Below are 14,334 nucleotides of genomic sequence, written 5' to 3'. Positions count from 1 at the left end.
GTACCGGAAGGAAAGAACTATTTTAGATAAAGCGCCCGGGGCACGTTAAAGGACCAATGGGAGGCTGGCTTAGCTGGCCATCATCTGTCTAACCGGATAAATAACATGAAGTATTTATAACCTCATCGATCCGCATCTCCCTAGCCTAGCCAGAGACTGCGCTCCTGCCAGTGGGTCTGAAGCTCAAGGCTGCTTGGGAAGACAGTCTGAACAGGGCAAACTAGCCCTTCGGGAACAGGTACCAACAGACTGCGCGGCTGGAAGAAAGGGTCTGACTGAACACAGGCATGCTATCAAGAAAGGTGACTATACTCCCACTGATTCATTTTGGGGGCCTTTTCCCCACATTCTGTGATGTTTACAATGTGACAAATTCCATTTCCATCAGAAATGTAGATAGACCCAGGTAAGAAAAGCCAGCGGGCCGCACTTACCCCGAGCGCGCACTTGAAGCACTCCTTGTCGAATCTGTACACTGGGGAGAGGATCTCGAAGAACTTCAGGATACTCTCCTCGCGGTTGAGGTTGGCAAACTGTCTGAACGTCTGCTGGATCAGCTTTCGCAGCGTTTTGGCCTGCACGACACAATCACAAAAACCTCTTCAGCGTCGAGAGCGAGTCAAGAGCCCGGCAATGCCAGCTGACTTCGAGGAAGCGGTCTTCCGTGCCACTCAATGCACCTATGTCACAGCTTTGCAATGTCATCCTCGTCGGAGCTGTTTCTTTCTAAATAGCTATAATAAAATACAACTACACAGAAATACCATCTTCACCACTTTCCAGTGTGCAGTTCAGTGGCTCCGAGCTTTGTATCTTAGACAGAAATGTGTAAGGTAATGCTGGTTCATTAGAACATGTAAAGAGTGAGGCATTAAAAACATGCCCCTGCCTGTGACAGGAACCTGGCACAGGTGAGGAGCCGCGGCACTCACGTGCCCACTGCTGGGGCAGTCAGTGCAGCCTTTCTGAAGGACTGGGCATCTCCCATCAGAAACCTTAGAAAACCACACCCTGACCCAGCCTGGGAAATCCGGGGCATGCCGGCTGAGGATGGTCACAGAGCGGCAGGCTTGGCACAGAGGCTCTGCAGGGCTGTCTGTAGGAACGCACGCTGCTGGGTCTGTCTCCCCAGCTCTCTCCCCAGCCCTAAGAACGGCTGTGTGATGGTGACAGACATTAAAATCCCATCACGGAATTCCATGGAGAAATATGAGAAAACTATGCACACACAGGTGCTTTGAAGAGGAGAGCACGGGGTGGGACTAAGATACAGACACATGGGAGCACACTGTGCATGGGGTGGGACTAAGATACAGACACATGGGAGCACACTGTGCATGGGGTGGGACTAAGATACAGACACATGGGAGCACACTGTGCATGGGATGGGACTCACACACGGACACGTGGGAGCACACTGTGCATGGGGTGGGACTCACACACGGAGATGTGGGAGCACACTGTGCACGGGGTGGGACTCACACACGGACACGTGGGAACACACTGTGCATGGGATAGGACTCACACACAGACACATGCGAGCACACTGTGCACGGGGTGGGACTCACACATGGACACGTGGGAACACACTGTGCATGGGATAGGACTCACACACGGACACGTAGGAGCACACTGTGCATGGGGTGGGACTCACACACGGACACATGGGAGCACACTGTGCACGGGGTGGGACTCACACACGGACACGTGGGAACACACTGTGCACGAGGTGGGACTCACACACGGACACGTGAGAGCACACTGTGCATGGAGTGGGACTCACACACGGACACGTGGGAGCACACTGTGCATGGGGTGGGACTCACACACGGACACGTGGGAGCACACTGTGCACAGGTGGGACTCACACACGGAGGATGTGGGAGCACACTGTGCACGGGGTGGGACTCACACACGGAGGATGTGGGAGCACACTGTGCACGGGTGGGACTCACACACAGACACAGGGGAGCACACTGTGCATGGGGTGGGACTCACACACGGACACGTGGGAGCACACTGTGCACAGGGTGGGACTCACACACGGACACAGGGGAGCACACTGTGCACGAGGTGGGACTCACACACGGACACAGGGGAGCACACTGTGCATGGGGTGGGACTCACACACGGACACGTGGGAGCACACTGTGCACGAGGTGGGACTCACACACGGACACGTGGGAGCACACTGTGCACGGGGTGGGACTCACACACAGACACAGGGGAGCACACTGTGCATGGGGTGGGACTCACACACGGACACGTGGGAGCACACTGTGCATGGAGTGGGACTCACACACGGACACGTGGGAGCACACTGTGCATGGGGTGGGACTCACACACGGACACAGGGGAGCACACTGTGCACGGGTGGGACTCACACGGACACAGGGAAGCACACTGTGCACGGGGTGGGACTCACACGGACACAGGGGAGCACACGCTCACCGGCATTAATGCATGAGGAAGGAGAGAAACAATTTGCCCTTCACCTGTGTGGGAAACAAGGCACCCACCTATCCCCGCATGCTATTCCATTTCACACGGACTCACATACAGAGGAAACTAGCACAGGCTGATGCTCTATCCACTGAGCCAAACCGGCTAGGGCAGGATCTGCTGCTTTTTAGGGCTGAGTACTGTTCCAGTGTGTGTGCATCTTCTTTATCCCCTCATCCACCGATGGACACAGAAGTTGCTCCCTGCCTCGGCTACTGTAAATGCTGCTGCCATGAGCACGGGCTGCTTCTCACCCTGCCCACGGGGCCTGTATCAGATGGGACTTTTCATGCAGGCACCAGGTTCCCTCTCCTTGGCGCCCACGCTCAGGACCGGGCACGCAGCAGATGCCCACAATGGAGTGCTGAGTGACTCCTCAGCCGGGTATTCTGTGCCTGACTAAGTGCCAGACCCGCAATGGTCACCTGCTAATCAGACATGAGAATTACTGTTTTCTCTAAGAATAAGCGCCCCAATGGTGCTCTAGAAAGCACTTTATTTCATCACTTGGGAATTGGAGAGCAGCTTCTCAAACCAGCAGACAGCAGAGCCCCCGGCCTTCCTCAGCCCACCTGAGGGGACACCTTCCGTGGCCCTGCTCCGGCCCTGCCCACTGCACTGCACTGTGCCCACGTGTCACTGTCTATCCACCAAGGACACTGTGCACTCCTCCCTTTGACCGTCAGGTGCTCACTTACTCGAGTCTCCTGTCTCCTCAGCTGTGACAGCTTCTGACGCTCTTGAAGAGTAAGGATCAGAAAGCTGTACCTACAACATCACAACTCACACACGAGGGAGGAAACCGCATATCACAGGGGGTGTGAGTAGGTGGCCGTCTGACTGTGATTCAGAATTCTAATTACCTTTACAGAATCCAGTAAACTCCTGGGGAAAAACCGCTTCAAACCAACATCTTTCCTGAAATAGAAGAAGATTTGTAACAGTAACACCACCAGGTCAATGAACACAGTGACAGTACTGCTGGAGCCCAGGAGTGTGACCTATTTCCCTGCACACGTGATCCAGGAAGGAAGCACAACAACATTCCAGCTCCCCAGCAAGGCCACCGAAGAGGCAGGACTGGTCACCATCTAGAACAGCGGTTGCCAACCGGTGGTCCGTGAGGTCCGAAAGGTTGGCGACCGCTGATCTACACATATGCACAAGACATCAATGCAATGTGGTTTAAGTAGAAGGCCTTCTGTCCTTTTAACACTTACTGGAAACCCATTTTAAATATTGCCTCTTTGAACGGCAATGGACAGATAAACTGCTCTTCTTCCAATATCCATGTGAAGGGGCAATGCTGTATTTGCAGATGGGCCTGGTTGGTTAAAGAAAGGGGACATACTATGGGAGTTTTAAAAAATAAACTGTGAATTAATCCTAAAGGCGGATTCTTTTTTAAACTGAACTTTTTGACTAAGGGACACCGTTAGTCAAGGTTCATCATCTCGGGCTCACACAGGAAACAAGAGATTAAGGGATTTGCCTGAGGACAAAAGCTGAGTGTGAAAACGCTGGAACGCTAACTTTCTTTAGATCAGGCTACAAATCAATCACATTACCAAGAGCCTCCAGCACTCTGGCCAAGAAAACGGATGGGCAAGGAGCTTTCTTTTTTCCTTTGAGGACCAAGTGCCCAAGGCTTTTGGCCACTAGGTGGCAGTCATGTGCTGGTAAGATGAGATAAAGCCTGGACAAGGCAAGGAATGGCAGGAGTCCCGGGGATGTACAAAAGGATCAGGGAGAAAAGTGAAATACAGGTATCTGTTCAGGATTACATTAGCAAACAAATAAACTGGATATAAGGTATTTAAAAAACACTTGGAAGTCAGCGGCATCATACAGAAATCACGCCAGTGCATGTGGCTGATCCCACATCCAAAGCCTACCCCTCTCCTCTACAACCTGACTGGTCTTTACGGCGGGGTTCACTCCATCTTGCTGGGCTCTATAGCATACTTTCCCGGGTTTCAGCTATCCGCTCATTCACGAAGCCCCTGGTTTCCATTTACTTCTCTAATTTCTCATCTTTTCAAATCTGTAGCACCGATGTGACTCCATGCTGAAAATTTAAATTTCTAGATAGTGCTTTTCCCATTCTCTAAAGTTGGATCTGATGATTTTTAGAATAAAAATATTAAAAGTAACCAAACTGTCTCCTCAGAGCAAGGTGTTCTATCCAAAACAAAGGGACGGTTTTCCAGCCGTTATCTCATCAAGTTTCTGGGCCTTTGCAAAAGCTGGTCTCCCCTCCTGGATTAGCCTGCTGCCCGATCAGCAGCCCGCCACCTGCCCACACTCCTTCTCCAAAACTTGGGGTGGACAACCATCTGAGATATCAAGTACTGCCCCCCACCCCGACACCCTCTAGAAACTTCTACATTAGTTCCTAGTATTTTTTAAATAATATTTACTTTCAAGTAAAGATAAACTAATAAAAACTACAATTTGAAGAATGAGCTAGTTCTGAATATTTGCTTCTAGAAGGCTCATTTCCAACGTGTGATACTTACTCTAATACTTCATAGTTAGACTTCTTCTCTAGTGCATTGCCCCGCATCTCCCAGTACGATCGCCTAAAGTCAGGAAAGAGATGAAGTTTTATACACATACGTTGTCCAATGATAAAAACCGTAGGGTGGGAGGGACTTCACTACCCCGTGGCTCAGCCGAAAACATTCTGAAGAACTGAAATACAGAACGAATCTGATTGTCCCCACACCCTAATGAAGCACAATGGATTAACCCAGGCCGATTTCTTTCTTTGAAATTTTTACTATTTTAAAAAAATGTTTTTATTAATTTTTTAGAGAGAAAAAGGGAGAGGGAGAGCACGAGAGAGAAACATTGACTGGTTGCCTCCCACACGCACGCACCCTGACTGGAGAGTGAACCTGCAATCCGGGTATGTGCCCTGACTGGGAACCGAACCAGCGACCTTTCAGTGCACAGGACAACACTCAACAACTGAGCCACCCAGCCAGGGCAACCCAGACTATTTCTACCGAACAGCCTCCTTTCCCCTTTAAGGGGAAGCAGGTCTGACTCTCTGGAAAGACGAGGCGCCGATTCCAGCTGTAAGGGACCAGCTACGTTCACTACTTCTGAACGTCACCTTCCCTCCAGGGCCCGCACACAGTCAGAGCCACACCCACTCTGGTGGGGGCCCACACCACAGGGCAACCGCATCAGACATGCAATAGAATCGTCTCACATTGTCGCTCACATTTTATTCAATATTTTATTGATAATCTTTATGAGAAAAGGAAAATACCTGAGTGATTTCCCAAAATAACAAAAACCACTGATGAATAAAAACATCAATGTACAGTGAGTGCCTTACCGTATTTCTAGACAACCCAACTTCAGAGCGATGTCCTGGTCTACTTGGTCAGCGATCTCTAACATATAATCACTCTTCACCTACAATAGAAAGGAATGGAAAACAATGCTGTTTTTAAAAAAATACATTTTAGACTTATTCATTCAATAGATGTTTACTTTTACATACTGTATACATACTGTGTCAATAATGATGTTCGATGCTGGATATGAAGATGAATAATATAAAAAATAGTGAAAGATATAACAAGAGTCTCTCCTGCTAAGAAGAGCTGATGTAACCTATGAGCACTCACACGGGACTTTAAGAACCAACAAACTTCATCAGAATCACAGTAACTCCGAGCCCCTCTACACCCTTCCCCACTGTCAGAGGGAAAGCCAGAGGGGAGACCTCCATTCCCACACAAATTCGCAGTGGACCTATTTCCTAACTCAAACTTCAGCATTTTCTGGACCTTCGTGCAAGACCAGGAACATCTACATATTTCAAGATTCAGCGAACTCTGCAACTGATGTGTTTCCGCCTACCCACCACCTGTGATCCATCTGCAAAACAATAAAACACGCTCAACATCTCACGTGAAGAGAAGAATCTAACAGGATTTTACAAATGCCTTCCCACAATGAGTACACGCGACAGACAGCACCGCTCAGCGGGAGGACGTGTCAGGTGAAGCAGGTAACATGCCTCTTCACAATGGCCGTTACGGGCTCAGCACCCGCATTGATGCTGATGCTGGGAAGCACCCGTGGGAACCTCAGTGAAGGAAAATGCTCTCCCTCCAAACAGAGCTCCACTCTCCCCACAGCACAATATCAATTCCTGTCGAGGAAAATACATCACCACAAGACTGTCTTAAAGATTAATCCCATGATTTTAAACACTATTTTCAGGTGGGAAAATGTAATCATTTGCTTTATTTCATTCATCAAAACCGAATTCATGTATTATATTTGAGTTTTTCATCTGACTGTGCAATAGAATGCAGCACAGGGTGTAATATAAAACCCACTCACATCTCTAACAGGAAGTTTCTGGTTTTGTTAATCCTCACCTGAGGGTATTTTTCCATTGATTTTTAGAGACTGGAAGAGAGAGGAAAAGACTGAAAGAAACATCGATGTGAGACAAACACATTGATTGGTTGCTCCTGCATGAGCCCCGACCAGGGCCTGGCTGGGGAAGAGCCTGCAACCAAGGTACATGCCCTTGACCAGTATTGAACCTAGGGCCCTTCAGTCCACAGGCCAGCGCTTTATCCACTGAGCCACACTAGCTAGGGCTCTAACAGAAAGTTTACCCCTAAATTACTCCATACTTTATTCTGTCTGTCAGCTCAGTGCTGCGGCCCCACAGGGGAGTGTGCGTTTTGCTTTGCTCTCTTCTGAACACTCTGTCAGCTAGCCAATTCTCAATAGCCCCGAAGCCCCGAAGTAAGACTGGACAACAGAACACAGCGTGCCCGCGCCAGGCACGCCCCCGGCGAGTTTAGCTCCTACACCGAGTTAAGTCAGGCGTTCCATTCAATGTTGTGAGCCAAGGGACGGACATACTCACTTAGCTCTTAAAATATCTGTAGACAGAACAATGACAACTTCATGTCAGACAGGCGTCCTGAGAGCTAACCATTTCAGTAATGCCAATGGTTTCTGTCCAAGCTCAGCTAATATGACAACTTCTTTTTTAAAAAAATAACTATTTTCATTGATTTCAGAGAGGAAGGGAGAGGGAGAGAGAGACAGAAACCTCAATGATGAGAGAAAACCATTGATCAGCTGCCTCCTGCTCGCCCCACGCTGGGGATGGAGCCTGCAACCTGGGCGTGTGCTCTGACCAGGAATGGAACCATGACCAGCTGGTTCATAGGGTGATACTCAACCACTGAGACATGCCAGCCGGGAAATATGAATACTTCTTTGACTAAACACTGACGTAGCCCTTCAAACCAATGGCCACCACTACTTGCAAAAGGTTACCAACCAAATATTCACACTTTTAACAAGTACAAGTTCAGAGAGATAAAGAGGAATAAAATGCTATATGGCAAAGGGAAAACTCTATTTCAGGGTAAGACAATCGTTTTCTTGTTTTATAATGAGCCATTAGCTTTAGTGTCAAAACTTACTTTTATAGACTCCTGCTCTACAGTGAGTAAGTTATAACAAGATTCTAGGTTATTTTTAGAGTGTGCTGATTAATATCTTTCAGAAATTCTAAAATGGGTCAAAAACACTGAGTGACTCATTCACCCTGTCTCACCCTGGGAGTCCCGTTTGGGACATCTTTAAATGAAACTGCATCCACAGAAGAATGTCCAACAAGTCAGCCACCCACACCCACTACTCCACTGACAGGTTTTCCTCACGACACACCCCAGAGCATGGGACACAGGAACAGTGGAGCACAGATGAGCTTTCAGAATCAATAACAGCAGTAAGGGAGGGTACTGTACGTTCTCTCTCCGCTTCTCTGGAAATGGTGGTAGAGAGAATCTAAACATAGTTCCTTCATATCTAACCTGATAAAAAAGCCAAAACAAAAATACAGATTCTTCTGAAACAGAACGAACAACAAGAGTTAATGCTCAGGGGTGTTCACCATTCCCCCGTATAGACCCTCAAGATTCCCAGATGCGAAGTTCAACAAAATAACGGGCACAACAAACACACGAGAAAACGCGCCACTACACAAGAGTCCAAGCACGCCGCCCCGCACACAGCACGCCCAAGGGATTCGGGTGCTGTCATTTTGAGACACTGACTCTCAATAAAATGATGAAGAGCCTTGACCGGTTTGGCTCAGTGGATAGAGCGGCGGCCTGCGGACTAAAGGGTCCCGGGTTCGATTCCAGTCAAGGGCATGTACCTTGGTTGCAGGCACATCCCCAGTGGGGGGTGTGCAGGAGGCAGCTAATCGATGTTCCTCTCTCAGCGATGTTTCTAACTCTCTATCCCTCTCCCTTCCTCTCTGTAAAAAATCAATAAAATATATTTTTTAAAAATGATAAAGAAATAAAAGTGCATTTAGTGGCAAAATTGTAATTCAAATGTCTCTGATATTCATTAGACATTTTGACGGGCACAGCTCACTAATACTAACAAGTAACATTTATTTGGTCGTAAAATTGTGTTGGCTCATTTATGCCACATGTATTTATTGCCTAACTCATACCGTAAGGTGCAAAGAGCAAGCTCCTCTTGGTGAAAAATGTCAATCCTGGCTTTAGTATAGAAACGGCTATTGAGGTTGTCCAGGTACAGTTATCTCTGACAACAAATTCTGCATCTGCTGAGTGTGCTGATATTCAGGCATGTGAACTAAACTGGCAATCAGAGGATGAACAACAGCTGTGTCACCTGGACTTACTGTCTCCACATAAAAGGATCTTTTAAGAGATGCCCAAGCATACAAAAATTCACCAAGTGTCCAAAGTTCCTAAGTTCTTACTAGCTAAGAGTGACAAACTTATATTCTCCCAAATGTTAGATTTCATCTAATTCTTAAAATAAAGCTATCCTATACAATAAAGAGGGAATATGCAAATTGACCATCACTCCATCACAAAGATGGCTGCACCCACAGCTGAGGCCAAGTTCCCATAAGGAGCCTTAACAAGCAATCAGCAGGGACCTGAGGCTATGCCCGCCCCCGCCCCCGGGGGGCTTGACAGGGAACCTCAGGTCGTGCCCCCCACCCGGCGGGGCTTGACAGGGGACCTCAAGGTGCACTTCCCGTCCTGGTGCTGGGCTAGGACACCTTAGGCTGCTCCCCCCGCCCTGGCACCAAGCCGGGGGACCTCAGACCGCACCCCCTGCCCGGCGGGGCTTGACAGGGGACCTCAGGCCGCACCCCCCGCCCCAGCATCGGGCCAGGGGACCTGAGGCTGCACCCCCCTGCCTGGCTGGCCTTGACAGGGGACCTCAGGCCATGCCCCCCAACCAGCGGGGCTTGACGGGGGACCTGAGGATGCGCCCCCCCGCACCTGGCAGGGCTTGGCAGGGGACCTCAGGCCATGCCCCCCACCCAGCGGGGCCTGACAGGGGATCTCAGGCCGTGTCTCCCACCTGGCGGGGCTTGACAAAGGACCTCAAGGCATCCCCCTGCCCCGGTCTGGGCTGGGGGACCTCAGGCCACACCCCCTATCCTGGCGCCAGGCCAAGGGACCTGAGGGTATGCCCTCTGCCCATCAGGGCTTGACAAGGGTGGGACTGGCTGGGTTTGGTTCTAGCCCAAATGGGGGGTGGGGGGGCCGGCCGGGTCTGGGTCTCACACGATTTTGAGGTTGCATGTGGGTGGGTGGGGACTTGACTCTGGGTCCCATGGTGAGCCCCAGACTCTGACAGGAGGAAGGTTTTCATATACATTTTACTAATTTTCTTTCATTTCTGACACTTCTCTTATAGAGAAAGGGCAAATAGCAATATTAAATTATTTCCTCTAATTAATCCCCTTTTAATGTGCACAAATTTCGTGCACCGGATCATTAGTGCAATAAATAAAATTCAAAGAAATAAAGAAAAAAGTATATTAAATCACCCTCCTATACCTGTTGATAGAAGAAGTTCAAAGTTGGCTTGTCTTCAGTAAACTGGTTTAGAAATCCTTTTGGCAAGTAACGAATTCTCAATTCATATCTAAAAAATAATTCACAAAATAGAACAATTAGAAAGCAGTAATTTCCTCAATTCATCGCTACAGTTACAATATGACGGTGTGTATGGCATTGCCAATTACTCTGACATATTTAAAAAGTAAGTTAAAATATAATCGATTAATCTATAAATGTTTTATTTTTCAGCACAAAAGTGTGCGCGTGTCTTCAGCTCCATGATTCTGCAGAGAGGGCCTGGTGAGAAGCCCAGCAGCCCCTCCAGCCCTTGGCCACTGTCCACCGCTGCCGGGGCCGCGCCCTCGCACGCCCCGCATGGCTGACTTGCCCACATGGACTCACACAGGAACAGCCTTGGTGCCTGGCTCCCTTCATTCACCAACATGTTCGTGAGATTTGCCCACATCTAGCAGCTGGAGTTTGCTCAAAGCTGAAAAGTGTGACACACACAACTATTCAGCCCATAACTGCTGATGGCCACTTGAGTTGTTTCCATTTTTTGACTATTCGGAATAATGCCAAACACTCATTGTTTTCTTCCTCTCAGCATAAAAAAGGTAATCTATCTGCTCAGGAAGCCAAGCTTCAAGGGTTGAAACAAATGGATTTCACCAGAATTCTCTCATTCTCATTCTCATTCTCTCTCTCTTTCTGTGTGTGTGTGTGTGTGTGTGTGTGTGTGTGTGTGTGTGTGAGTCTCCCATAACGAAGGCTCCTGCACAAATTCTGGGGAGCCCTTGTACACATTTCTGCGGCGTAGCCACTGGAGCTGCACAATAATTTGTTATTTGATGATAACAAATGTACACTGTAGCTTTATCTGCTATCACCAAGCAGTGAATAAGCAGATGTACCAGCTGACACTCCCACCAGCAGCACGGGGTGTCCTGGCTCCTCCACACCCTCCTCTCGCCCTGGCATTTCTAACCTGTTCATTTTGGTCACACGGATGTTTGTTTACTGCAATAGGACATGGTGACTTTAGCTGGCATGTCCTGGGTGAACAATGAAACTGGGTTAGTAAGCTTGGCTGGTAAAGACCAGCTGTCCAGCACAGACTAGAAACGCACCGTCCTTGTCTGTCAGTGTCTGGTGCAGGAGCATCAGTGAACGTTTACTGAGTCAGCACATTCAGAAGTCCATCCTGGTGTTTAAAGGTGTCACTTCCAAACGTATCAGAGGTTCCTGCGTACTGTCTATGGCTGTCAATCTTTTTAAGATCTCTTGGTTGAACTCAGTATTACAACAAAACACTGGCTTTTCAAATTAAGGTACACGCATAGGGAATGTCATTTCAAGAGCACACACACACACAAAAACTGTACCAAAATACAATCTGAAACGCCCTGAACTCCCAGTCTCGTTTCCTTTTGTCCTCTTCGGAAAAGGATGCCTTTCGTCTAGCTACGAGTTTTCTCCCGTAAAGATCTGAGAAAAGCCCTCTTTGCAGAGCGAGCGGTGAGCCCAGTGAGCAGGGACGCGCTGAACAGGAGGACATGACCCCCATCTTGGCAACAATGAAAAGGATTTTCTTTTTCAGTTGCTCTGCAAAGCCCCCAACACTCCCAATGCCAAGGGAGCCTCCTCCGGGACCTGGCCCTCCAAGCGCCGACTCGGCATCTGAAAGGACCGCCAGTCCCCAAACTCCTACAGCCTAAGCCCAGCTGCTTAACCCACCGGAAGCCATAGCGACCCCTCCACCACTAGGGGATTCCAGATCACTGAAATGGTTACCAAAATTCCCTTAGCTAGAACTTAATTATCAAAGCGTAAGACTTTTAAGTTTAAGTCTGTTTGACAGAAACCTCTCGAAACTGCGTAACACCTTTTGCTGCACTATAAACTCGGTGTGGCATCGCAGTTTAAACGTTTTTGGCTGACTCAGGTGCTACCAGTACCACCTACTTAACTGGCATCGCCCAGGGACCCCATGACAGGTGGGCAAGCTCTTGGACCAGCTGAGAAGGAAGCAGGGACCGGGGCTCGTGTGCACCAGGAAGGACCCAGTTCAGCCCCGGTCCCCGGTCCCTTTGGGGTCTCACGGGGCCGGGGAAGGCTGCTCCCCCTGCAGGGGCTCTGGACTGCCCACTGCCCTCTGCCCCTTTAGCTGTGTGTCCATGTTGTCTTCCCCAGCGGATATTTCCCAACGGCAGTTTTAGGTTTATTTTGCTTTTAACTTTATAACAGCATGTCATGTCATGTCATGTCATCTTTTGGAACTTACTCTTTTTTAAAGATGAAGGTAAAAATCACATAACAAAAAACAAACAGATGCAGCAGTGCGTTGTCCTGGGACTTGTGTCACACAGTGGTGTCTGGCTAAGATCCATCCACACAGTTGCATGTCCCTGCAGCTCACTCATTCTGACTTATTTGGTTTTTTAATTTTCTTGTTGTTGTTAATCCTCACCTGAGGGTATTTCTTTCCATTTATATTTTTAGAGAGAGTGGAAGGGAGGGAAGGGGGGAGACAGAGAAACGTTGATGTGAAAGAAACACATCGATTGGTTGCCTCCCACACGTCAGGGCCAGTGATAGGGCCTGCAACCCAGGTACATGCCCTTGACTGGGAATTGAACCCAAGACCCTTCGGTGCATGGCCAACGCCCTAACCACTAAGCAATACAGGGAAAGACAGTCTTAAGTTTTAAAAACACTTACTTGATTAACAGACTAAACAGTTGGAGGTCAAACCTCCACTAGCCATTGATGTAAACCAACCAAACTATGTTGTCACGTAATATTTTGTTCGCTCTGTTCCTGCTACTGGATAAATCTGAAAATACAAGTCATTTTTTTAATAAACTCTAACTGGCACAAGATTTAATTCAACTAGAGGTTTATGGACCTAAACATGTTAGTTTTTCTCTGAAAATGTAGAACTGATGCCGATGTTCCATGGAGCTTGCTGCCATCTGACCGTCCGCTTCCATCACAATCCCCTCTATTCCTGCAGTGGCGACAAACAAGGCCCGTCTTCACAAGCCATACTCTCTCCGTGTAACTGTCAGACGTGCGGCCTCCTCCTACCACCGCCCGGTGAGACAGGGAAAGCACACTGCAGGGGACTCCTCTAGCTCACTGCAGGGCCAGTTTCATTAGCGCGAGGCACTAGGCGGTCCCTTCCTGCTGTAATGCCCCCTGCGAACATCCATCACTCAGCCCAGACCGCAGAGCCAGCGATGCAGCCCAGTAACGAGGTCGCTGGTGTGGCCTCCTGGGCGCGTCAAGTCCTGCTGCACTAAAGGGTGCCGCCGAACGGACGTGGGAGTCGGGCCGGAGCTGTCGGAGTGGAATCCGAACAAGCAGCACAGACAAGGGAAGTGGGAGCAGCAACAGACCATCCTGGCGGAAGAAGTCAGCGGTGCCCAGGCAGACTGAGCGGAAGTTAGGACAGGTCACTGGTTAACGGTTACCAGCCAACTTCGCCAGGAGTCGCAAGGACAACCAGTGTGAAAAGAAAGCTAACACGTTCACCCTCTTGTGCGTGACTACACACAGAAAACAGGCCAGCGAGAGTGACACGCAGCAGGTGTGTGGTCTTACTTCCACTCCTCCGGCGGGTGCGCGAGCTCGTACTTCTCCCTCACGCTGGAGACGCCCATGTCCAGGTGGAGCCAGTGGACCTCCTCGGACCGGAGGTGACTGAGCCGAAACCCGTAGCAGGCCACGTGCTTCACTTTGTGACTGTCCACTATCTTCTGAATGATGCCCTGAAAACATCCCCACAAAACAGCTGTTACACACAAAACTATGTGCTAAAAGCTAATGCAATGGGCACTTCTTTTCATTAATTATCAGAAATCTTCGGTAAAGGCGTTTCAAGGTAAGTAAATCCCTGAATTTCACCTAGGACCCTCTCCCCTCCAAT

At 49.0% G+C, this 14,334-nt stretch overlaps 1 protein-coding gene across 17 annotated transcripts in view; it reads right to left on the bottom strand.

The window, feature by feature from the left end:
• The window catches only part of PTK2 (protein tyrosine kinase 2), a gene marked incomplete at its 3' end in the record, with an annotated part of 114,915 nt that overhangs the window by 67,153 nt on the left and 33,428 nt on the right, over positions 1–14,334 (bottom strand). For 16 of the 17 annotated variants that reach the window (XR_013814908.1, XM_079795830.1, XM_079795843.1 and 13 more), the window contains 6 exons: positions 14,010–14,176; positions 10,401–10,488; positions 5,852–5,931; positions 5,022–5,084; positions 3,366–3,420; positions 435–575 (listed from right to left, as the gene is read on the bottom strand). Coding sequence is in view for 16 of the 17 variants with exons in the window: in XM_079795830.1 (XP_079651956.1) it covers positions 435–575; positions 3,366–3,420; positions 5,022–5,084; positions 5,852–5,931; positions 10,401–10,488; positions 14,010–14,176 (594 nt within the window). Of the gene's footprint in view, positions 1–434; positions 576–3,365; positions 3,421–5,021; positions 5,085–5,851; positions 5,932–10,400; positions 10,489–14,005; positions 14,177–14,334 lie in introns of those variants that run through there. The other variant, XM_079795834.1, reaches the window with a different exon arrangement.

Source organism: Cnephaeus nilssonii, assembly GCF_951640355.1.
Source record: "Cnephaeus nilssonii genome assembly, chromosome: 18".
NCBI lineage: Eukaryota > Metazoa > Chordata > Mammalia > Chiroptera > Vespertilionidae > Cnephaeus > Cnephaeus nilssonii.
The sequence above is the reverse complement of the archived record's forward strand: the minus strand, read 5'-3'. Positions and strand labels throughout refer to the sequence as shown.